General features: G+C 35.0%; 2 protein-coding genes and 1 long non-coding RNA gene across 3 annotated transcripts in view; 1 reads left to right on the top strand and 2 right to left on the bottom strand.

The window, feature by feature from the left end:
* Window positions 1-731: 731 nt before the first annotated feature.
* Window positions 732-7,066, top strand: fzd4 (frizzled class receptor 4). Its single transcript, XM_073817543.1, has 2 exons — window positions 732-1,250; window positions 4,933-7,066. The coding sequence occupies exons 1-2, from the start codon at window positions 1,014-1,016 to the stop codon at window positions 6,265-6,267; spliced, it is 1,572 nt and encodes a 523-aa protein (XP_073673644.1). The 5' UTR covers window positions 732-1,013; the 3' UTR covers window positions 6,268-7,066.
* Window positions 7,067-10,079: 3,013 nt separating this feature from the next.
* The window catches only part of LOC141284971 (T-lymphocyte activation antigen CD80), a 29,497-nt gene continuing 14,941 nt past the window's right edge, over window positions 10,080-24,635 (bottom strand). The window contains exons 4-7 of the mRNA XM_073818003.1: window positions 14,046-14,336; window positions 12,451-12,573; window positions 12,280-12,316; window positions 10,080-11,114 (exon numbers count right to left, since the gene is read on the bottom strand). Coding sequence (XP_073674104.1) covers window positions 11,072-11,114; window positions 12,280-12,316; window positions 12,451-12,573; window positions 14,046-14,336 — 494 coding nt within the window. The 3' untranslated portion in view covers window positions 10,080-11,071. The remainder of the gene's footprint in view (window positions 11,115-12,279; window positions 12,317-12,450; window positions 12,574-14,045; window positions 14,337-24,635) is intronic.
* On the bottom strand, window positions 15,593-18,751 carry LOC141284972 (uncharacterized). Its single transcript, XR_012338522.1, has 3 exons — window positions 18,671-18,751; window positions 17,434-17,486; window positions 15,593-15,724 (listed from the first exon to the last, which is right to left on the bottom strand). It is a non-coding gene; the product is annotated as an uncharacterized lncRNA (long non-coding RNA).

Below are 24,635 nucleotides of genomic sequence, written 5' to 3'. Positions count from 1 at the left end.
ATAAACCAATTATAGAAATGCTTTATTTAGCAAGAATGCTTTAAATTGATCAAAAGTGATGATAAAGACATTTATAATGTTACAAAAGATTTCTATTTCAGATAAATGTTGTCTATTCATCAAAGAATCCTGAAAAAAATATATACATTCAGTTGTTTTTAACATAATAATAATAAATGTTTTTGAGCGGAAAATCAGAATATTAGAATGATTTCTGAAGGATCATGTGACACTGAAGACTGAAGTAATTATGCTGAAAATTCAGTTTTGAAATCACAGAAATAAATTATATTTTGAAATATACTCAAGTAGAGAACAGTTATTTTAAATAGTAAAAATATTTCAGCTATACTTTGGATCAAATCCAAGAAGAGACTTTAAAAAAAAAAAAAAAAAACATTAAAAATCTTACTGTCCAAAAACCTTTGACTAGTAGTGTATATAGCACTGTTGGTGATTAAAAAGTTATCATCAAAGTTAAATAAATATTTGATTTAAAAATAACTAATAAAAACACTAAAAGTAATTTAAAAAAACCGTTTAATCTAAGTGATAAAGATGAAAAAAAGAAGCCCGTCTCACTTTGTGTTTTATTGTGTGATGTTATTATGGCTACTCTAAACCCCGCCCCCATTCTCCAACTAACGCTCTGATTGGCTGACGCGGGTCCTGGGGCAGCTGTCCCGTCTCCGTCTAGACCTCAACCGGGCAGAACCCGCGCGACTGCGCCACGGACACACCGGAGCACTCAGAAGCCACGGACTATCCCGATAAGGATTGTTACTTGTAGACACGGGCTCTAAGGAAGCTCGTTAGGTTTATTCCGAACCGGGACTAACGGAACACGGTGCCGTTTCACACTTGAACGGACTCGCTCGCTCCCTCCCCTCCGCTCTGGCACAGGACTGTGAGAAAGTTTTGGCCAGGCGCGTCTGAACTCCGGTGAGCTCGTTCTGGAATTCCGCGCTCCCGTGATTCGGAGGGATTTTATCAAGCGGATTGCCGATAGCGTCATGGCTCGGTTCGGCTGCGGGATCGCGCTGCTGGCGCTCGTATTTGGGCTCGCACACGCGTTCGGGGACGAGGAGGAGATGACCTGCGACCCGATCCGCATCTCCATGTGTCAGGATCTCGGATACAATGTGACAAAGATGCCGAACCTGGTGGGAAACGTGCTGCAGTCCGACGCCGAACTGCAACTGACCACTTTTACACCGTTGATACAGTACGGCTGCTCAAGCCAGCTGAAGGTGAGACTTTACAACACACACACACAGTAACCAGACCCTACACTCACTCACATACACATTACACACACACATACACTACTGTTCAAAAGTTTGGGGTCAGTACATTTTTTTTTTAAAGAAATTAATACTTTTATTCACCAAGGATGTATTAAGTTAATAATTAAAAGTTTATTAAAAGTTAATAATAAATCATTTACATTGTTATAAAATATTTATATTTTGAATAAACACTGTACTTTTTAAACTTGTTATTCATGAAAGAATCCTGAAAAAAAAAAAATCACAGGTTTCAAAAAATAGTTGGCAGCACAACTGTTGATATTATCCAACATTGATCATTATAATAATAAATCAGCATATTAGAATGATTTCTGAAGGATCATGTGACACTTAAGACTGGAGTAACATCTGATAAAAATTCAGCTTTTCATCACAGTAATAAATTCTATTTTAATATATGTTAAAATAAAAAACATTATTTTATATTGTAAAAACATTTTGCAATATAACTGTTTTTTTTCTGTATTTTTAATCAAATAAATGCAGCCTTGATGAGCTTAAGAGACTTCTTAAGAGACTATTACAAGTCTTACTGACCCTAAACTTTTTAACGGTAGTGTACACATTAGACTGTACTTAATTTTTACACCTTGACATGATATGAAAGCAACAACATAATAAAAACAATAACATTATTATTAAAAAATAATTATATTTATAATAAAACAATTCATAGAAACTCAGATGATGATTATTTATAATGAAAAATATTAATAATCTAATGATAAAGCATAAATGACAAAATAATATGAAAAAATATATATAAAATATGGGTCAAAGATGATAAGATGTCCACGTCAAAAGTAATTTTATGTCCATAGAAAGTACACTTAAAATGTAAGTAAGTGTCTACTTTTAAGGTTTCAAATATGTTTTTGGAAAATAAAATGTCAGAATTTGGTTGAAATAATGTTACATTGTCATTCAGTGTAACAATATTTGTGTAAAAATTCAAACAACATGCTTATTTTGACTTGTACATGTTAAAATATATAAAAGAATAAGGAAGCATATTACATTTTATTGTATTTTAAATGAGTACAAAATTCTTACTGACAAATGGGCAAATTAAAAAAAAAAGTAAAATTACAACTAATTAGTATTTGGGGTGAAAGTAATTCATCTTTTAAATGTCATAAATTGATTTTTGTTGTAAATATGCGTGACAAGATTGTTACACCAAATGACATTTTAGTGGGTCATGAGTCGTATGTAAATCAGGGGAAAATGCATGATATTTATTTTTTGCTCAGAAAAACCAAAACAAAAATGCAATTAAGTTAAACAGAAAACTTTTTAATATTAAAAAAAACAACTTAAAGCAGTATTACACTTATAGCTTTTATGCTTAGAACGTTTTTCGTCTTTGACCCATGTATAAAATATTTTAATATTATTATTATTCATATTATTGTGACAAAGTTTGATATTTGTATTAATATTAACATATATGCTTAAGACAATAACAGCATCATTATTATTATTAAGGTGCCAGTCATGTTTACAAACAATAATGTGAAAAAAAAAATCATGCCACAAGTAATACCGATTTGGAACTTTACCCAGAATTTACACACACACAAATGCACACACAGACACAAGACTTTCCCAGGGGCTGCACACACACACACACACACACACACACACAATCATAGACTGTATTTTGGCTCTACACACACAGTGTGTTTGTCTCATTATACTTGTGACGACCAAATTCCTGGAATTATCCTCATAAATAGCATAAAAATCTTAAAACGAACTTGTGCTGGTCTGCATTAGTGAAAGGTGTTCATAAACGGATCAAATGATCTCTTAACATACTAGAAGCCTTCTGTAAGAGCATAAATGTATGATGTATCTTAATAGGGATAATTCTAAGTCGATTAATTTGAGGACAGTATGAAGTCCTCCTATGTGTGTGTGTGTGTGTGTGTGTGTGTGTGTGTGTGTGTGTGTGTGTGTGTGTGTGTGTGTGTGTGAGCATCGAAGACAGAGGCAGTTGTTGTTTTATTGATTCAGCGTGGAGAAGAACCTCCCACTCAGATTCCCATGTGTGTTTGCTGGAGAATCTCGTGATTAAAGCCGCTTTAGATGCTGCCCGGTTATCACAAACATCTTAAAAGTGAGAGCACTTCTGTGACTGCCCAAAGCTGCTTTTGGATAGGAATATGGCACACTGATGCATGTTTTGCAGTCCACAATTGCTGATTTCTTAAAAGTGTATGTGACCACAGTGAAAGTCTGTAGCTTCCTCTTATGAGTTCAGTCCTGCACCGCAGAATTTCCCTACTCGTGCACACAGCAGGGAAACCCATAATAGACAAAACTTTGAATTATTTGCCACTTGCAACAGACATGCAACACATGCACAAGTATAATGCAACAAACCAATGTTTTCTTCTTAGTTAGTGCTTCAGAAAACATGCTATGCTGGAAAACAAAGTTGAAAAGGCCAAATTTGTCCCATGCAACATGTCAACTGCACAGATATAATGCAACAAACCAATGTTTTCTTCTCCTTTAGAGCTTCGGAGAACATGCAATACTTGAAAAAGTTGAAATGCCCAAATTTGTGCCATTCAGACATGCAACACATGCCATCTGCACACATATAATGCAACAAAGTGATGTTTTCTTCTTCTTTAGAGCTTCAGAAAATATGCTATACTAGAAAATAAGTTGAAAAGCTCAAATTTGTGCCATGATGACATGCAACATGTCATGTGCACATATATAATGCAATGTTTTCTTCTCATTTAGAGCTTCAGAAAACATGCTATACTTAAAAGTAAAAAAGCCCAAATCTGTGCCATTTAGTCATGCAGCACATGCCATCTGCACACATATAATGCAACAAACCAATGTTTTCTTATCCTTTAGAGCTTCAGAGAACATGCAAAGCTTGAAAAAGTTGAAAAGCCCAAATTTGTGCCATTCAGAAATGCAGCCATCTGCACACATATGTGACCAACCAGTGTTTTTTCTCCTTTACAGCCTCAGAAAATGTGCAATACGAAAAACACATTTAAAAAGCAGACATGCAGCACATGCCATCTGCACACATATGTGACAAACCAGTGTTTTTTTCTCCTTTACAGCCTCAGAAAATGTGCAATACTAAAAACGACACATTTGAAAAGCACAAATTTGTGACGCTTGGACATGCAACATGTCATCTGCACATATATAATACAACAAACCAATGTCTTTTCCCCTTAACAGCTTTGAAAAACACATTTCAAAAGCAAAAGTTTGTGCAAATTAGAAATGCAACACGTTGTCTGCACACATGCGACAAATTAATGTTTTTTCATATTTAGAGCTTTTGAAAACATGCAATTCTAGAAAACACATTTGATGCTGCACACATATGATGCGACAAAGCTATATTTATCTCCGGTAGAGCTTCTGAAAGCATGCAACTGCAGATGGCATGTGTTGCATGTCTATGAAGGCACAATGTTCTTCTCATTTAGCTAGTATTTCTAGAAAACAAGCACAAATTCGTGCATGTCTCAGATTTGAGCTGCTTATAAGGATTTATATGCTCTCCTGACTTTCCAAGAAACGTTTCAAGTGTCTGCAAACATCTAATTCTCTCCCCGGCTTCGCTTTCTTGCAGTTCTTCCTATGCTCCGTCTACGTTCCCATGTGCACGGAGAAGGTTCCCATCCCGATCGGCCCGTGTGGAAGCATGTGCATGTCTGTAAAGAGGAAGTGTCTTCCGGTCCTGCAGGAGTTTGGTTTTGTATGGCCCGAGCTCCTGAACTGCAGCCTGTTCCCACCGACCAACGACCAGAACCACATGTGCATGGAGGGTCCAGGCGACGAGGACCCGCCGTTACACGCCATGCGGCCAATGCCGCCACAGGAGGAAGAGTGCATGGCGTTGGGCGCCGGCGTGGAGCAGTATGCATGGGTGAAGCGCAGAGGCAGCTGCTCGCTTCAGTGTGGATACGACACGGGATTGTACCGGCGACAGGCTAAAGTCTTTACCGACGTGTGGATGGCAGTGTGGGCTGTTCTCTGCTTCATCTCCACTACGTTCACCGTCTTGACCTTCCTAGTGGACTCCTCACGGTTTTCCTACCCAGAGCGACCTATTATTTTTCTCAGCATGTGCTGCAATATTTACAGCGTGGCCTACATTGTACGGCTAACCGTTGGGCGCGAGCGCATCTCCTGCGACCTGGAAGAAGCAGCTGTACCCGTGCTAGTGCGCGAGGGGTTGAAAAACACAGGCTGTGCCATCGTCTTCCTCCTTACGTATTTCTTCGGCATGGCGAGCTCAATCTGGTGGGTGATCCTTACGCTCACATGGTTCCTGGCGGCCGGATTAAAGTGGGGTCATGAAGCCATCGAAATGCATAGTTCGTACTTCCACATCGCAGCTTGGGCCATTCCCGCCGTCAAGACCATCGTCATCCTCATCATGCGGCTGGTGGACGCTGACGACCTCTCTGGGATGTGCTACGTGGGCAACCAGAACCTAGACGCACTCACAGGGTTCGTAGTCGCTCCGCTATTTACGTACTTGGTAATCGGGACGCTGTTCATTGCCGCCGGCTTGGTTGCGCTTTTTAAGATCCGCTCGAATTTGCAAAAGGACGGGACGAAGACGGACAAGCTAGAGCGGCTGATGGTTAAAATTGGTGTTTTTTCAGTACTCTATACGGTGCCGGCCACTTGCGTCATTGCGTGCTACTTCTACGAAATCTCAAACTGGGCTGACTTTTGTCAGTCGGCACGGGATTCGTATATGGCGGCGGAGATGCTGCGGATTTTTATGTCTCTGCTGGTGGGAATCACATCAGGAATGTGGGTTTGGTCCGCCAAAACGCTTCATACATGGCAGCGATGTTCTCACAGACTTGTGCACACTGGCCGAAACAACCGCGTCAAACGGACCGCCAACGGCTGGGTCAAACCGGGCAAAGGCAACGAGACGGTTGTGTGATAAAGACACGGAGGCGCCCATGCCTATGTAGCACTATCGTTCGTTCACTTTACGCAAAATGTTCTTAAGATGATCTTACACTGGACGGTCATGGTGCAGCAGTTTTTCCGTGTAAATATGCACTACGTCAAACTCTCACTGAAGTGCCTTCGTTTTTGTGGACGAGCTACTCAGCCGATTCTGGGAAACGTAGTTCTTTACTCCTCAGCGATCAGCGCCGTTTACCTCGCAACACGTCACAGCTGCCGGAATGCTTACGAGACTTGTTAATGCTACGTTCACGTTGTGTTGGAAATGCAAAATGTAAGTGTGCTAACTGTTACGAGTATCCGTGAATGGTTTTACAGGTCAAAAACTCAAAACGTGAACGTGTTATAAGTTATTGTGCAGAGATTTCCTTCACTATTTAGTTATTGTCTATTTTTGATATGACAAAGCTATGATTGGACTTTGTTTTTTTTTTGCGCTGTCAGACACACATTCACTCTGAATATGACACGTGACAATCACTGACCGTGCCGTACGGGCCTCCCGTAGGGTCGATGAATGTATTGACCGATGATAAACTCTTAAGCCTTTTAAAAAGTGCCTCAGAAACTCACATGCAGGTGGTACAGTCCTGGATTTCATGAAGGACTTCTGGATCGATTTGTACATAAACGGATGTTTGTAGTTGTAATATGTTATTTTTGTGTTATGAAATGCTAATTTATCTTTGTAAAAACTAAGAAACTGAACAAAAATGAATTTATTTAAGAATGCTTTTGTATCAAATGAAAATTAAAACTTTGAAAATCAATTCCTGACTCCATGTGCATCTTTTGTTTACAGAGTAATAAAACTACTTCAGATGCCTTGTGACTGCAGTAAATCTGCACTGTGTGACCAGGAATTAAAGGATTGTTTTGGGCATTAAGTAGCAAATCTCTGTTCGCAGAATTAGAGGCTTGACTCTTTTTTTATCGTTTTTTTAAATTCCTCCACCCAGAAATCATTTGGACAAAGATTTATCCACCGGTCCAACTTTCCCCCTCGGGGTCACCACACCCGGCTCAGGGTTTCTTGTAAGACAATGTCAGACGGTTTTAGGTTTTTCATGGTGGTTTGTCTTGAAATGCTTTAATATGCTGAGTAACCCACCAAACTAAACATAGATATACACTATCAATACGGGAATTTTAAATGACCACATTTAATGTTCCAAAACAGTTGCATATGGCCAGTTTAAAATAAATACCCGTTTTTATGATTGAAGTCACATCAGCCATTTTTTAATATAATGCTGCTCCCTACTGGTCATTTGAAGCACTACTGAGAAGAACAGACTTTTGCAGTGAAATATAATTTAAATTATTTTTAGATTTGCATTGCATTTTGGTTTTAAACTTATGTTTTTATAAATTAAACAGCAAAATGGTAACATTTTAAGACACTTAACAGTTGTGGTGATAGTTGTCTGATGGTTTAATGCGTAACTTCCAGAAAATGTGCTTTAATAACAGTAAATGGGTCATTCTACAGAGATGTCCACTTTATTTTTCTAACATTTAAACATAGGCCACATTATTAGATTAACTATGAATACATATAAATGAGAGCTTAATGTTTTTTTTGTACATTTATTTAATGACCATATGTACCATTTTTGGTCACTGGTGTTACCTTAATTCTTTGGCAATATTAAAGGTTTTTATGAAAAATACAAGAAATAAGGAGATTATGTTTTATTTCATGTGACAGAAAATAAACACAGTATAACACCAGTGACAGTTTTCATGAAAATTTGATTTTACAAAATCAGTGCTGCGAGGTATTAAACCACATGTTGTCAATCATGGTATTCTCACTAAATTAAGTCGTTTAATTCATTTGTATAGTTTTTTGAACTCCCTAACACTAAAGTAGGTAACACCAGTGACCTCAACTAACTTCATATGAAATCAAGAGATAAATGAGAAATTTTCTGAAAACTGAAAAGGGACAGTGGCCTTTCTTCATAGATTATTAAAAAATAGGAAGGAGGAAGTCAAGTGTTGACAGCGGTATTATTTTATTTTAAAATAAAAGATTTAACTTAAATAAAACTCCAGGGACCACTATTTTCATTGTATATTTTATAATATTTTTTCAACATTTTGTTTTCAGCATTTATATCATATATTTGATAGTTATAAATACATTTTTGTATTTTTAATGGTAGAAAAAAAAACATTTTGACTTCAAAATAAAGTACTTTCCCAATGTACATGGCTATAGGGAGGACGAGCAGTATTTAATTAATAAAACAAATATTGCATTGATTGCTCAAGAAGGTTTAACTGTTTAAATAACACATTGGTGTACTTTAAAATATAAAGAAATGTAACCCTAAAGTGTTTTTCAAGTGTAATATTTCCGTAAAGGCTAGGGACAGAAAATTTGACCTTTCCATAGAATTATCCAAATGCTACTTTTGAAATAAGCAACAAGAAGTGGCACTTGCAACCCATTGACTGTCATAATGTGAAACAAAAGAAAAAGTGGGACTTGATTGTGTCCATCACAGCAAAGATTCCCAAACTGGCCCGTGATGACCTTTAATTTGGGCCATCATTTCCACTTTTCTTGTGGGGGGAAAAATAGAGGGGAATACACAAGATTGAAGCATTTCTTCATTTGATCAGATTATTATATAGATGGATATATACTAGAAACGCCCTCATTCAAGTTTGATTTTTGGCACTTGGCAGTAAAAAAATGTATAAATTCAAAGGTAAACATATTTCTTATATCGTAAAAAGTGTTCAGTACATCCCTGCTGAAAAAAACAGCTAAAACCAGCCTAGGCTGGTTGGCTGGTTTTAGCTGGTTTAAGCTGGAAGTAGCTGGTTTTAGCTGGTCTCCCAGCCTGGCCAAGCTGGTGGTTTTCCAGCCTGACCAGCTAAGACCAACCTGACCAGCCTGGCCAGGCTGGAAAAATGGCCAAAACCCCTCTAAAACCAGCCTGACGACCAGCTATGACCAGCTAAAACCAGGCTGGTTGACCAGCTAAAACCAGCCAACCAGCCTAGGCTGGTTTTAGCTGTTTTTTTCACCAGGGATAGTTTAACCATCTAACAACCAACAATTTATGGTTATAAAGTCTAATACGACCTACTGTAACTGATCTAAATATAAATATAGAGAGCTTATTAGAGTTTGAACTCCTATCAAGACTTAACCAAAAACATATTGAAAACAGCTTCTACAACACGTTTCTGTGGAGTTAGCAAACTCCACTAGCTTACATCTACAACGTTTTGTAGATGTAACTGTTACTTACAGAAAGGATGTGGAAATGTTGTGGAACTCAGGACCAAACAAACTAGCGTCAACTCAACCAACGCTAACTGCTAACTTAGCTAACAAACGAGGACTACTGATGGACTTTTTTCTGTTAACTAAACGTGAACTTCTCCTACTGGTTAAAACTAATTACACAAACTTCTGAACGTGAACTATTTACATTACTAAACCGATGGTAATTTTTACGCGTACGTTGTCATACTCCATTTTATAGCGCGCAAATACCAATGCTCGACGCATGCGCACAAGAAATTTTATAAAAAATATAAGCGATATGCTAACTTATGTAGCCTATAACCAAACCTAAGTATAGCCGATTTTAGACTTTGAACAGTTGTCTTTTCGAATGTCAAGTTACCAAATCTAATTGGAAGTCTAATTAAATAAACTAAACATGGTCATAATCAAGAAATGGCACTGAAAAGCTATGTAACATCTTTAGTTTGAGATGCTAATTAGAAAGTCCGAGGAAAGAATGATTGACATCATTGATTTTTATTTAGTTTTTATTTCATCTTTTTTAAGAAATACACAGAATAATTTAGTCATAAATTACAGTAAGAGTCGTTTCAAGCAGTCAGAAAGCAAAGTGCATATTTCCACACGGAAACAGATTTCATTTTAATTGAAAATTAAATATCCTACTACTGTCACCTTGAGAACAGTTTTACAAAAAATAAAAACTCAAAATGTCAGTAAATATCATTGTGGTGGTGTAGAAAAATAAAACAGTTTTGTACACATGAACAAGACAGATAATGCGACGGTACACATTGCATTTGTGGGAATGACCAGCAAAATCTTGTAACAGTATTTGATTTTTTTTTTTTTTTCTATTATGTATCTTTAGCTCGTCTGAGAACTGGCTTTAAAAAATAAAGCTTCAAACACATCAGCTTCTAGAAGCAAATGAAATGTGCCAGTGTAAGACCATTTCAACATTATATTCTTCAATGAACATAGACAACAGTCGTCAAAACTGTCTTTTATTGTTATTTTATCAACCATACAACTGGCCCAAATCAGAATATTTAGTCAGTTCAGAAAAAAAAAAAAGACTGAACTTTTGAATTCCCACTCCTTGGACTAAAGTGGCACAGTTTGAAACACGATACAGGATTGCAAGCAATTTTAGCCATCCATCTTTGAATCTTTTATTAAGCACCGTTATAAGCTCCTCTTCCAACAACATAAACCTAAAATGTCTCTTCAAGAATCTTTAGGATGCTGAGGAAATGTGCTCTTCCAAATGAATGAATGACTGAGGAAAGGAAGGGAACGTTCTCAAAAGCTTGTTCAAATGTGCCAGCATTGCTCTGTGAAAGCGTCCATCAGGGCCTGCTTCAATACTGAAGTGAAGCTGCTTTGAAGTCACAACGTTCAGCTGGACACTCTGCCCTATTATGTCCGTCTGTAGTCAGAGCGCTGGGTGCCGATGCACTTCCGCTGGACAGAACGGCGAAAATCTTGACGCATCTCCTCAGGGTTTCGTCGTCACGTTCTGAAGCTGTGAATGGCAGTCGCTAGTTAGAAATACAGGAATTCCACTGGTTATTCTTGGCATCAATGGTACATGAAATCACTTGTGTATGAAATTGATAGTTCACCCAAAAATAAAAATATTTTTTTTAATGACTTTTAATCACAAATTCGAATATCCCAGTCGCTATTTACAATCTAAAAACAATGTCAAAATTTTTTGTGAATAAGTTAAATTTCCATCTGCATCTGATACAAAGTTATCAAATGATTTCAGAAGATGTGGAATATAGTTGTACGGGCCAGTTTTCATTAATACTTCAAGTCAGTTTTTGTTTTTAAATTTAGTTGTTATTCACATTTTGATTAAAATTTGAGTCAATTTCTGTGTTTTTGTGATTTATACGTGATCCTGGACCACAAAACCAGTCATACGTTGCAGGGGTATATTTGTTGCAATAGCCAACAATACATTGTATGGGTCAAAATTATACATTTTTCTTTCATGCCGAAAATTCATTAGGGCATTAAGTAAAGATTATGTTCCATGAAGATATTTTGTACATCTACTACCTTAAAAATATTAAAACGTAATTTTTAAATAGTAATATGCATTGCTAAGAACTTCATTTGGACAACTTTAAAGGCGATTTTTCCAATATTTAGTTTTTTTGCACCCTAAGAATCTAGATTTTTAAATAGTTTTATCTCGGCAAAATATTGCCCTATCCTAACAAACTATATACTTAAAGTTTATTTATACAGCTTTCACATAATGTATAAATCTCAATTTTTAAAAAAAATTAAGCCCTTATGACTGGTTTTGTGGTACATTGGTCACATTGTTTTAACATGTCTATTTTTTTTTACATTTTCATTCTATGTCTATATTTTATTACATCAAATTAAACTAAATGAAAACTAGCTGAAATAAAATGTTTAATTCTTTCTGTTAATGTCTATTTTATTTCAATATATTCATATATATCAATGCATATTTACTGAACTGTAAATATCCTGAAATTGAAAATTTCAATGGTGCTTTTTTAGCTTCAGAACATGTTCCTTATAGTTACATGGAAAACAGAGATTCGTATATTCTTGCCATATTTCGCATACAGATCTGAAAGAAGATGAAAATAAATGTAAAGTCCTTTTTGGGTGAACTATTGCTTTGGTGATATGAGAATGCAGTGAGAAGATACCTACGCTAAAGGAACAACCTCAGCACCATTCACTCGACCCTCTGTGGAAGAGAGAAATGCAAAGCATGTTCAGATATTTGATGACTATTTGAGGGATTACTGGTATAATATAGTAGTAGAGTGTTGTCTCCTTATAAATCAGTGTGTGTGTGTGTGTGTGTGTGTTCTTGTGTACCTAAGTTTGAAGGTCTTCTACAGCAGCACTTCATCACCACAACAAAAATAATGAGTAACAGGACAAAGACAAGCACGAAAGCAATAGCTGCGATCACCCTTAATGGGAAAGTTTCTGTTCCACCTGCAAGACAACAAAAATGGGAAAAGTTTAAAAAAACAATGTAGAAAAAGTTCAAATAAATAAATTAGATTTAAATAAATAATTTTAAAAAACTTAAATTTGTTTAAGGTGAGACACTGCAGGTGAATAGGGTAAAAAAAATAACTAATAGTTATCACTTTGCTTACCCTGTTGATTGACTACATTGATAATTGCGAAATTTTTTGTATTACAAGTTTTCGAAAATGTTACATTTAAATATGCAAATGAGCCCTTATTTAATGAAATATGAGCTAATTTGCATACCTTTCTAGTAAAAAAATCTAAACACTGGATGAAGTCAGTTTCAAAATTCTTGTTTATTTTTTTGACATATTAGAATCAAAAATTTTTAGGGAATTTTGGGTGTCTCATTTTGTCACTCCATAATTGAGAAAAAAAATGTAGAACAGACAGGAAACACTATTTTTTACAATTTTCGGAATATTTAATTTTTCAAGCAAATTATATATAAACAAATCCCTCTGTAAAAACCTTCAGGATATGAACAGGAATAAAAATGTTTAAATAAATGTTTCTAAAGTTTGGTGTGTGTAAGTGCTACTGAAGTGGAGATTTATGGTTCGGTGTAGGAGGAAAACTCATTTTGAGAAAACGGCCTTTAAAAATATGCATTGTAATTGAAATCTATTGACACAAATAGATAAAGTACTATAAAAGAAACACTTAACAGTGTTTTTTTTAGATGTTTTCATTTCACTAGTCTGAAAAAACACGTTATGAAAAAGCAAAAAGCCCAAAATCTCAAACTTGATACACTGTAAAAAGTTTGTACCAGTTTCAACTTAAAAACGTAAGTTCAGCAGCTCAAATTATTATTAATTTCAACTCACGACAATAAAATGAGTTAAAATGAATTTTAAGTTGATTTAATGAATGAGTTGAAATGACTTGTACTTGTAAAGTAATTTAACTTAAAATTTTAATGCAGCTGCTAAACTTAAGTTTTTAAGTTGAAACTGGTGAACACTTTTTAAAGTGTAGGTGCACGAAAAAAAACAGCGTTTTTGCCTGCAGTGTCTCCCCTTAAAATGAATAACAAAAAATAACAATGATATAAAACCAATTCAAAATAAGTAAGTAAACAATAAAAACTTGGTAACAAAAATACATGCAACAGTATTGTTATAGTTTAAATTGTTATAGTACATATTACACTACTTCAATTCTAATATTAAAATTAGTATAAATTAGATCGTTTATGCATGAAAATTTATAGATGTCTTTTAAATTTTAGCATTGGGTCCCTCGCTTTTGAACATTATTCTGACATTATATATTCACCCTGATATTACTTAGGTGTAACCTAATTAATATTCATGAGCTTCAAATTCAGTCAGTTCAAATGCATATAAACTACCTTTTCGATGCTTTTTGGACATGTGGCAATTACAAATTTAAAGTTATGGAGTCACATTCATCAACACACTTACATATGGTGATGGTGTGGGAAACAGCGCCCCCTATTTTACAGCTGACATTGGTTGGTTGGTCGCAGTTGAATATGATGGTTTGATTGACCGTCCATGTTTTGAAGTCGTTATCTACTGAACTCCAATTGTAAACAACGTTTGTGAGACTTGGATTTAGCCCCGGCCATGTGGCGGTGCTCTGTGGGTATCCGCCCACCGCTGAGCAACTTAACCGACATCTCGTCCCCGCGCCACCTTCACTACGATTATGTTCACTGCAGTGTTTCTTGACTGTGGGAATGCTGTACTCAGCTGTAAAAAGAAGAGAAGAGTGGAATAAGTGACATTTTAGAGATCCGGAGAGGTCCCCCCCTTCAGTGTTTCACTTCCCCAAAACCCACGTCAATACAAGAATCCCAGAATCCTTAGTCAGCAGTGAGTTTCCAATGCGTACAAACATGCGGCCTCCGCAGACTTACATACGCAAATAAACCAACAGATGTACTCACACACAAATACATATGCATATTCAAATGATATTTCACAGAATGGCTTAATCACACACACAAACACACTGTAGGAGTATATTAAGTTTATGTGTCATTCAGAATTGAACTAAGAATGGCTCATATGAATTTAAGTATGGAGTGCATCAAAATTCAGGAAGTAAAACAAAATTAAAAGCGTACTTTTTAAACGCATTTCATATTTGTGACGCTAGACCACAAAGCCAGTCATATGGGTTAGTTTTTCAAAATTGAGTTTATATATCATCTGAAAGCTGCAAAACTTGTTTTTAAAAAGTTTTGATATATTTACAGTAGGAAATATAACCCATATAATGTATTTTTGGCAGTTGCTACAAATATTACCATTGCTGTTTTTTTTTCAGTATTTACAAAAATATATTTACTAATTTGCAAAAATTAGTCATTTCCTCGCCATGAATTTAAAATGTTTTATTATTATTTTTATACAATAATTTAAAAACATATCTGGATATTGTGTGGCCAAAAATAATTAAAATTAATTTGTACTGATGGCTGTTAATTGATTTGACAGTGTTAAATTTAGTTTAGAGAAATATCTGATCATTTGAGATATAATATATATTCTACATATCAGGCAATAAACAGCCACAATTAATATGTCATTATTTCTGTATTGTTTTTTTGTTTAAATTCCTGTTATCTTGTTGAATTTCTTTGAATTGCACTCCAGTAAATTCCTCTTTCTGTCATTTTGATTCAAATTCGAATTCAACTTCCTGTCTTTTTATTTGATTCAAAATCACACTCAAAATAAACTGAATGTGAGGCGATTCTTCAATTCTGAATTCAACCCAATCCTGTTGTCTGTATCTTGTGTCATACCTGTGACATTGAGGAGAATATCTGAGATATCAGTCTTTTGATTTTTGTAAAAAACAACACATTGGTACAGTCCTTCATCAGAGATTGAGATGTTTCTCATCTGCATGCTGAGGGCTGTTTTGTTTATTTTGGTTCTCATCAGGTACTCAGGCAACACTTTCATCTCGCGTCCTGTATAAAATCCGTTGATGAACAAATCTTCTTCATCACCATGTATAACTTTCTGTATGAACAAGCCTTTAACAGGACTGCTGTGGGTCAAAGGACATCTGAATGTAACGCTGTCACCCAAAACAGCCGTGATGTTCATCAATACATTGTTGTCACCTACACAAACACAATACAAGACAGAAACAACTTAAATCTCAGAAGCATTTCAGTTGACATTGATCATCATAGCTAATTATTATAAGGCAGGTTTACTTTAGGCTAAATGGTAAGTAACATGTACTGTGTAAATTGTATACAAAAACATATTAATGTTATATTTTTTATTCTGTATATATTTTATATATTTTACTTTATATATAAGAAGTCTCTCCTGCTCACTAAGCCTGCATTTATTTGATCCAAAGCACAGCAAAAACACTAATATTGTTAAATATTTTTACTATTTAAAATAACTGCTATCTATTTGAATATATTTTAAAATCTAATTTATTCCTGTGATTTCAAAGCTGAATTTTTAGCATCATTACTCAAGTCACATTATCTTTCAGAAATCATTGTAATATTCTGATTTGCTGCTCAAAAAATATTATTATGCTGAAAACAGCCGAGTAGAATTTTTTTCAGGTTTCTTTGATGAATAGAAAGTTCTGAAGAACAGCATTTATCTGAAATAGAAATCTTTTGTAACATTATAAATGTCTTTATCATCGCTTTTGATCAATTTAAAGCATCCTTGCTCAATAAAAGTATTATTTTTTTCTAATTTCTTATATGTAAGCTTTTTATTTAAGATAAATGCTGATCTTTGGATCTTCATGAAGAAATCCTGAAAAAATTTTTTTACTTAACTGTTTTAAATATTGAAAATAATATAAATAATGTTTCTTGAACAGCAAATCAGCGTATTATAATGATTTCTCAAGGATCATGTGACACTGAAGACTGAAGTAATGATGGTGAAAATTTTGCTTTGATCACAAGAATAAATATTTTAAAATATACTCAAATAAAAAACAGTTACATTAAATAGTCAAAATATTTCAAAATATTACTCTTTCTGATGTACTTTTGATCAAATAAATGCAGACCTACAGACAGATTTTTTACTAATTTAAAATACAATAAAATGTAATATGCTCCCTTATTCTTTTATATATTTTAATATGTACAAGTCAAAATAAGCATGCTGTTTGAATTTTTGACATTTGTTTGAAGTTTCAACATTATTTTAACCAAATTTTGACCTTTTCTCCAAAATCTAATTTTAAACCTTAAAGGTAGACAATTTAGTTACATTTAATGTGCTTTCTATAGACATAAAATCACTTTTGTAAATTTCTTTTGACGTGGACATCTTAACGCCTTTGACCCATATACTATTATGGTATTAGTGAGATTGTGTTGTATATGTCAGAAACCAGTCCTCACACTGCAAACTTTAGTAAAGAAGTGGGTAGAAGTGGGTTTATTTTAAATATAAGTCTCTGGTATGTCCCATATAGCTAAACATGTGTATTATGTGGGTGTAAAAGCATGTTTGTTTCAATCAGGGTGATTCTCTATGACTTATTTCAGTGGTTTATAAGTCCTTTTCTTACTGTCCGAGTTTTGCTTCCTTGTTCTTTGAACTAGCTGGTATTGAGGTATATTCCCCACCTCCTACGGCTTCTAATAATTCATCCCCACATCCAAACTTATCCATCCTCCCGTAACGTTTCTCTTTCAATCTCTACATTTAGAACACTATTATAATCGATAGTCCTCTTCAAATCATTAATAGGTGGATGGTTGTCTGGATTTTCAGCCAAATTGCCATGAAACACATTAAAAACAGGTGAAAATGTGCAATTCTGCAAAATTCTTACCAGATGTGCCAGATGTAACCGTTAGCAGCAGCAAGGTCACAACCAAGGCCAAGCTGTCAAAAACACACAAGCAACACGACAATTTAGAAACAGCCAAACATGAACACTCACAATCATGTGAATTTGCATAATCCTCAAAAAAGAAAAATTCCCATGACTCACTTCATAATCATAATGCTTTTACAAAAATAACTGCAGCATCAGGCCTAAATCGCAAAACAATCGACTTGTGCTTGAGGTAGATTACTAATCTACACTATATATAGTGTTCTTCATTTGCATTGCCGATTCCATGAAGAACCTTCAACATTAATGGAATCTTCCCAAGGTTCTAAAATTGAAAACGGTTCTTTGGAACATTCTGCACACTGAGATGAAATAACTGCTCACTGAAAAGTTCTTTTTAGAACACAAAACGGTTCCCCACTACAAAAGAAACAATTTCGCAAGCTTCATTTTTAAGAATGCATGCGTGCAACTCTTGCTGCATGCGGTCGTGTTTATTATAACTAAGCAAATGGTACAGCATCTCACTTCCTCATAATCAAGTCTACTTTGTAGTATGCGAGTACTTGAAAGAGGATATCGTTTGCAGCAAAAATGTATTAAGTGTTTCTGATCTGTGGACTTTGCGGATGCACCATTATTAAATGACGTATAAATCAACGTCAGTATGGCTGAATGGTGAACTGAAACAGGAGAGCTGAATGTCTGGCATTAGCTTGGCAGAAATCATTAATCATATCATTTAGACTGATGTGTTCACGGCTATGAAAGCACCTGAGCGCATTTTTAAGATGCAATGACCAGGAACAAAATCTCTCTAAACAACGGCTTAATGCAATGCAAGCAGGAAAATGCCTGAAGAAAAAAATATTTCCTGGTGCATGCAAACGCAAACACAACAAGAGCAGCCACACTATGAAGTGTACTTCCCTCTTGGTTTAAGAATTAAGAGACTAACACACACTCTCTGTACTTCCATCTTCCATTGTTTTTCTATTAGATTAATGATATCCATCTTCTAAACCCTTAAACCAACCCTTTGAAACCTGTGCATGTCTTTACATTTAAAAACAAACATCATCTGGATCAGCTATGAGCCTTTTAATCTCGTGACAACACACTCCCATACACATACACATCAACACAGAGCTCTGTACCTGTATCTATGAGAGTCTAAGCAGCGCAGTTGTGAACTCATGCTGATGGATGTGTGAACGGCAGAAACACTTACAGAGAGAAGACTGGCTTCTTCATGTCGTCCTCATCTGTCTCAGGATTAAGCATAAACTCTTGAAACAGGAACTACGCCTACACAGAGAGCAAGGGAGAGAGGGTGATGTCATTTGTTTCATATCGATACTGTCAGAGGGAATTCCCACAGAACACACCCTCTGTCAAACGACTGAACAATGCTCAGCTTCAGAGAGAACGAGACAAACAGAAGAAGAGAAAGGAAACCGATTGCGCTGTTTTGCTTTAGACCGAGAAAATGAACTAAAATTATTGTGTTGCTTCACTGCACAATGGATTAGACCAAAATAAACCAAGCTACTTGTAGCTACTGTTTCATTGCAGAGATAATGTAACTAAACTGATAGTTCTGCTTTATTGCAAATGGAATTAATCTAAAACTAAAACAATATTGTGTATGCTGCTTTATCACAGTAGTACATTATACTAAATTACTCATACAAAAAGATTTATTCAGTAGTATACTATTTTTTTAAATGTATTTTTGTACAGAAATTGTGTGTAAAAGTTGTGTACTTAAAGTTTACTACTGTTAGACTTTAAGTATGCTTGTAAGTACACTTTTTAAAGCTAAAAAGTGGGCCAATTTAGTCCCAAGTAGTATTCAAAAGTATAAATACTAAGTATACTACTAGTACACGGATATTAGTATACAGTCTGTACTCAAGTATACTTTTTTTGTAATATCATACTATACCAAACCAAACTAAACTTAAAATGAGTTAAGTATACTTTTTTGTAAGGATTAACTATACTATACCAAACCAAACTAAACTTAAATGAGCTTGAGGTATTCTTTTTTTTGAAAGGATAATCTATACTATACTATACTATACTATACTATACTATACCAATTTTAAAATGAGCTTGAAGTATAATTTTTGTAAGGATAAACTAAACGATACTATATGTGACCCTGGACCACAAAACCAGTCATAAGGTTAAATTTTACAAAACTGAGATATATACATCATATGAAAGCTCATAATTAAGCTTTCTATTGATGTATTGTTTGTTAGGATAGGACAATATTTGGCCTAGATACATCTATTTGAAAATCTGGAATCTAAGGGTGCAAAAAAATCTAAATACTGAGAAAATCACCTTTAAAGTTGTCAAAATTAAGTTCTTAATGCATATTACTAATCAAAAATTACATTTGGATAGGTTTACAGTAGTAATTTTACAAAAAATCTTCATGGAACATGATCTTTACTTAATTTCCTAATGATTTTTGACATAAATGAAAAATCAATAATTTTGACCCATACAATGTATTTTTGGCTATTGCTACAAATATACCCCAGCGACTTAAGACTGGTTTTGTGGTCCAGGGTCACATATTATACTATACTATACCAAACTAAATGAGCTTGAAGTATACTTTTTTGTAAGAATACACTATACTATACAATACTATACCATACTATACCAAACTAAACTTAAACTGAGTTTGAAGTATACTTTTTGGCAAAAAAGTATACTATACTGAACTTAAAATGAGCTTGGGGTATTTTTTTAAAGGGTAAACTATACTATACTATACTATACTATACTATACTATACTATACTATACTATACTATACCAAACTAAACTTAAAATGAGTTTGAAGTATACTTTTTGGCAAAAAAGTATACTATACTGAACTTAAAATGAGCTTGGGGTATTTTTTTAAAGGGTAAACTATACTATACTATACTATACTATACTTAAAATGAGCTTGAAGTATATTTTTTTTGTAAGGATTAACTATACTGTACCAAACCAAACTAAAAGTCAAATGAGCTCAGAGTATACTTTTTTGAAAGGATAAACTATACTATACTATACTATACTGTAATATACTATACTATACCAAACCAAACTAAACTTTAAATGTGTTCGAAGTACACTATTTTTGTAAGAATAAACTACACTATACCAAACCAAACTAAAAGTCAAATGAGCTATACTAAAGGATAAACTATACTATACTATAATATACCAAACTTAAAATGAGGATAAACTAAATTGAAATATACTATAATATAATATACAATACAATACCAAACCAAACTAAACTTAAAATGAGTTTGAAGTGTACTTTTTGTAAGGATAAACTAAACTATATTATACTATACTAAAATAAACTGAACTGGGCTGCGTTTCCCAAAAGCAGCCCTGAACTAAACTAAACGTAGTATACTTTTTACTTTCTGTACAGAAATTTAAAGTTTACTATTCGCTTGTGAATACACGTTTATAAGCTAAAAAAAAAGTGGGCCAATTTAGAAGTATTAAAAAGTACACATAGGCCTGGTTTCATAGACAGGGCTTAGACTAAGCCAGCATTAGACCATAGTTCAAGGACATTTAAGTAATTTTTTTTTAAAAACATGCCTTACAAAAAAACATTACTGGTGTGCATCTTGAGACTAAACAAAAGCACTGATATATTGCAAGATCAGTCCATGTCAAGTTTATTTGAGTTAAAACAGCTCAGACTAACATTTTAGTCTGGGACTAGGCTCAAGCCTGGTCTGTAAAACTGGGGGCAAGTTTAATTCAGGAATATTAGTACATGTACTACAAGTGTACAACTGTACTTTTTAAAGGATAAACTAAACTATACCAAACTAAACTAATCTGAGCTATACTAAACTAAACCGATAACGCTGCTATGCTAAATTATACTGAAACAAACTAATGGCGTTTTACCACAAAGGCCATTAATCTAAACTAAACTTGTTGTGCCATTTTTTCTTGCATATGGCGTTTAACTAAAGTAAACTGACTGAATTAAATGAATGAGAGAGAATTCACCTAACTAAACTAAACTGGTGCTAAACCACCTGTGATGTGGCAGATAGTTCAGAGTTCACGTGTCACACATTTACAGTAAAATCAAAGAGTTTCATAAATGATCCGAATTTAACTGAAACCGTTCAAAGGAAATAAAAGCTTCTGTGGGCAGATCACAGAGACAGAGCTAACAAAAGGGAAGAGAAATAACGACAAACGCCAGCTTAACTAATCATTATCCAGCCTATATGTGTGAAAAACCAAACCAGACACGCTTCACAGCACACAGACAGTGTCAGACTAAACAGATCGTGTCCAGATCCACAAAAGCCTTCATAAACCATCCGCAAACAAGTGAAAGTCAAGTGTGTGAAAGTGTGTTTGTGAAGCAAGAGTAATAAAATGATGAAATCTTAAAAGGTTAAAATCAAAGAGCACTTACTAAGGTTCAAGGTTTGTCCTCAAGTTCGCCAAGAGATGAAATGAAACAAACAAATATAACAGTTCCTTTAAGAGTGAGCAAGAGCGAGCGAGAGACAGAAAGCGAGAGAGAGAGAGAGAGAGAGAGAGAGAGAGAGAGAGGGGAAGTGCTCTTTATTAAGCGAGTAACCTCAGACACTGCATATGAACACAAATACTGCTGAAAATGAACTTTAATCATATAAGGTTTCTGAAAGTGTTGACTTAATTAAACTAAGATGGACTACAGTAAACTTAAACAGACATTTTGGTCATCCGTTACAAGCAAAAGAAGATATTTTGAAGAGTGTTGGTTGCCAAATGATTCCAGGTCCCACTGATTTTTATTGCATGTACCACAACAAAACAAAAAACAATGGAAGTCAATGGGACCAATAATGTATTGGTTTGAAGTTTAAATAATAAAAAAAAACAAAAACTTTGGGTTGAAAACCATGAAACAATGATCAAGAGTGAACTAAATTATATACTTCACTAAACTGATCTAAACTACAATACATTTTAATCCTATGATTGTAGGGTTTCAGTAGTTGTTTGTCTTCACAAATAAGAGATATTATGACAGAATTCATTCATGATAAATATCCGTAGGCTGTTTATAAAAGACGTCTTAGTGTTGACATTGTCGGGACGTGCCTTAAAGGAGCAGTTCACTTTCATAACAACAATGTACAGATGATGTACTCATCCCCTTGTCATCCAAGATGTTCATGTCTTTCTTTCTTCAGCCATAAGGAAATTATGTTTTTGAGTTAAACATTTTAGAATTTCTCTCCATATAATGGACTTCTATGATGCCCTCGAATTTGAACTTCCAAAATGCAGCTTCAAAGGGCTCTAAATGATCCCAGCCGAGGAAAGAGGAGTCTTACAGTATCTAGTAAAACGATGTGTTATTTTCTAAAAAAATTTTTTACAATTTATAAACTTTTTAGCTCTGCAAGATGAGCATTTGAGATTAAAAAATATATAAGTTGTAAATGTTTTTAGAAAATAACCAATCCTTTCGCTAGATAAGACCTAGTCTCGCGTAGCCTGACCTTCAGACTGACGGCTGAAGGTCTGGAATTCATGGAAGCTTTAGTTGGCCAAGGCCCGCCCATAAGGCGGTTTGATCGACATGTCAAACAACCAATCACAGTTTGTTTCGTTCAGTGTCACGTTTCGGGGCGTGGAGATGCTCCCACAACAACAGACTAGCGTGCAACAAGTCAGTCATTGAAATAACCAGCATTGAAAGATAACGAAGAAGAGGGAGAACAAGCAGTAAGTCAGTAATTTGTTCGCGAACGTGGCAAATGTGTATAACAACAATGGCGTCTGCATAAGCACCTTTTAGCAAAACGCTGAATTAATCAGTCTGTGCTTTGTTTCCCGGCGGACCGAATATAAACGCGACACTCGCGTCTCCTGGAAATCCGGTCAAATTCAACGAATCAGATGACGACTTCGACATTCCTGAAGTGTTTCCAGTTAAGTGTACCATATGCATCAGACGTTTAGCCAACGTTTCGTTGAGGCTGAGACTAGATAAGACCCTTCTTCCTCAGCTGGGATCATTTAGAGCCCTTTGAAGCTGCATTTAAACTTCATTTTGGAAGTTCAAACTCGGGGGCACCATAGAAGTCCATTATATGGAGAGAAATCCTGAAATGTTTTCCTCAGAACACACCATTTCTTTACGACTGAAGAAAGAAAGACATGAACATCTTGGATGACAAGGGGGTGAGTACATTATCTGTACATTTTTGTTCTGAAAGTGAACTGCTCCTTTAAGGTTCCCTGAAGGAAAACAGTTTTCACGTCGTTTTATATTAGAAATGAGCTAATTGAATAACAATAGACATCACTGGGAAATTCCGGCATGAAATGTAAACAAATGTTTGTGTGCATTCAGGTGAGACGGATTCACGGCAAGCTCATTCACAGATGTGGCGTCACGTACATGCCTGAGCGCTGATTAGTTGACTTCTTAGTCCTGATCAAATGATAAGTCTGAAAATATTCCTGTGGCGATGGATCAGTGATCACACACACAACTACACACGTCTCGCTATCAGCTCATAGCTTCACAAGAACTGCATAAATTTGGCCTGGTCCACCCACACAATACCTGAGAAACTGGTAAACAACTACTGCAATGTGACACCGTTAGAATGCAAGTTCTAGCATTTTACCCAGATTTTACTCATGCGTATATTAGATGCTTTGATCCAAAGGGACTACATTGCATTCCCTCGGAATCGAACCCTGATCGTTGCAAGTGTAATGATCTACAGTTTGAGCTACAGGAAAAAAGTCCCAGAGATACGGAGCAGCTGAGATCATTTGATTTTCTGAGAATTCCAAGAGAAGTGTTTGAGTTGATATTGAGAACTATTGATTTCAGGTGTATTTTCAGTACAAATATCTAAACATTCTTAAATGAAGATACATTTACTTGAGAAATGTGTCAAAAGTGAGTTTTTGCTTAAAATTACAACAACAACAAAAATCTGCCAATGGGGTCAGAAAAATAATATTTTTTTCCTATGACAACAATTGCGTTAAATTGTTAACCAAACAGAAGAGGCCAACCCTGAAACAACATACAGAACTACCAAATTTTGCTATAAGTTGGACTGCAACATATAATCATTGCCATTTGTTCGATTATATATCATTAAGCAATTTATTTTTACTT

This window comes from Garra rufa, chromosome 14 (genome assembly GCF_049309525.1).
Source record: "Garra rufa chromosome 14, GarRuf1.0, whole genome shotgun sequence".
NCBI classification, from domain to species: domain Eukaryota; kingdom Metazoa; phylum Chordata; class Actinopteri; order Cypriniformes; family Cyprinidae; genus Garra; species Garra rufa.
Note: the sequence above shows the minus strand (reverse complement) of the source record. Positions and strands in the feature narration are given on the sequence as shown.

What these genes read in the sequence shown, in the direction of transcription:
- fzd4 (XM_073817543.1), top strand. Translation starts at nt 1,014, where the DNA reads ATGGCTCGGTTCGGCTGCGGGATCGCGCTGCTGGCGCTCGTATTTGGG. An exon ending in GCTGCTCAAGCCAGCTGAAG is followed by an intron (nt 1,251 to 4,932) that starts GTGAGACTTTAC and finishes GCTTTCTTGCAG; the next exon opens with TTCTTCCTATGCTCCGTCTA.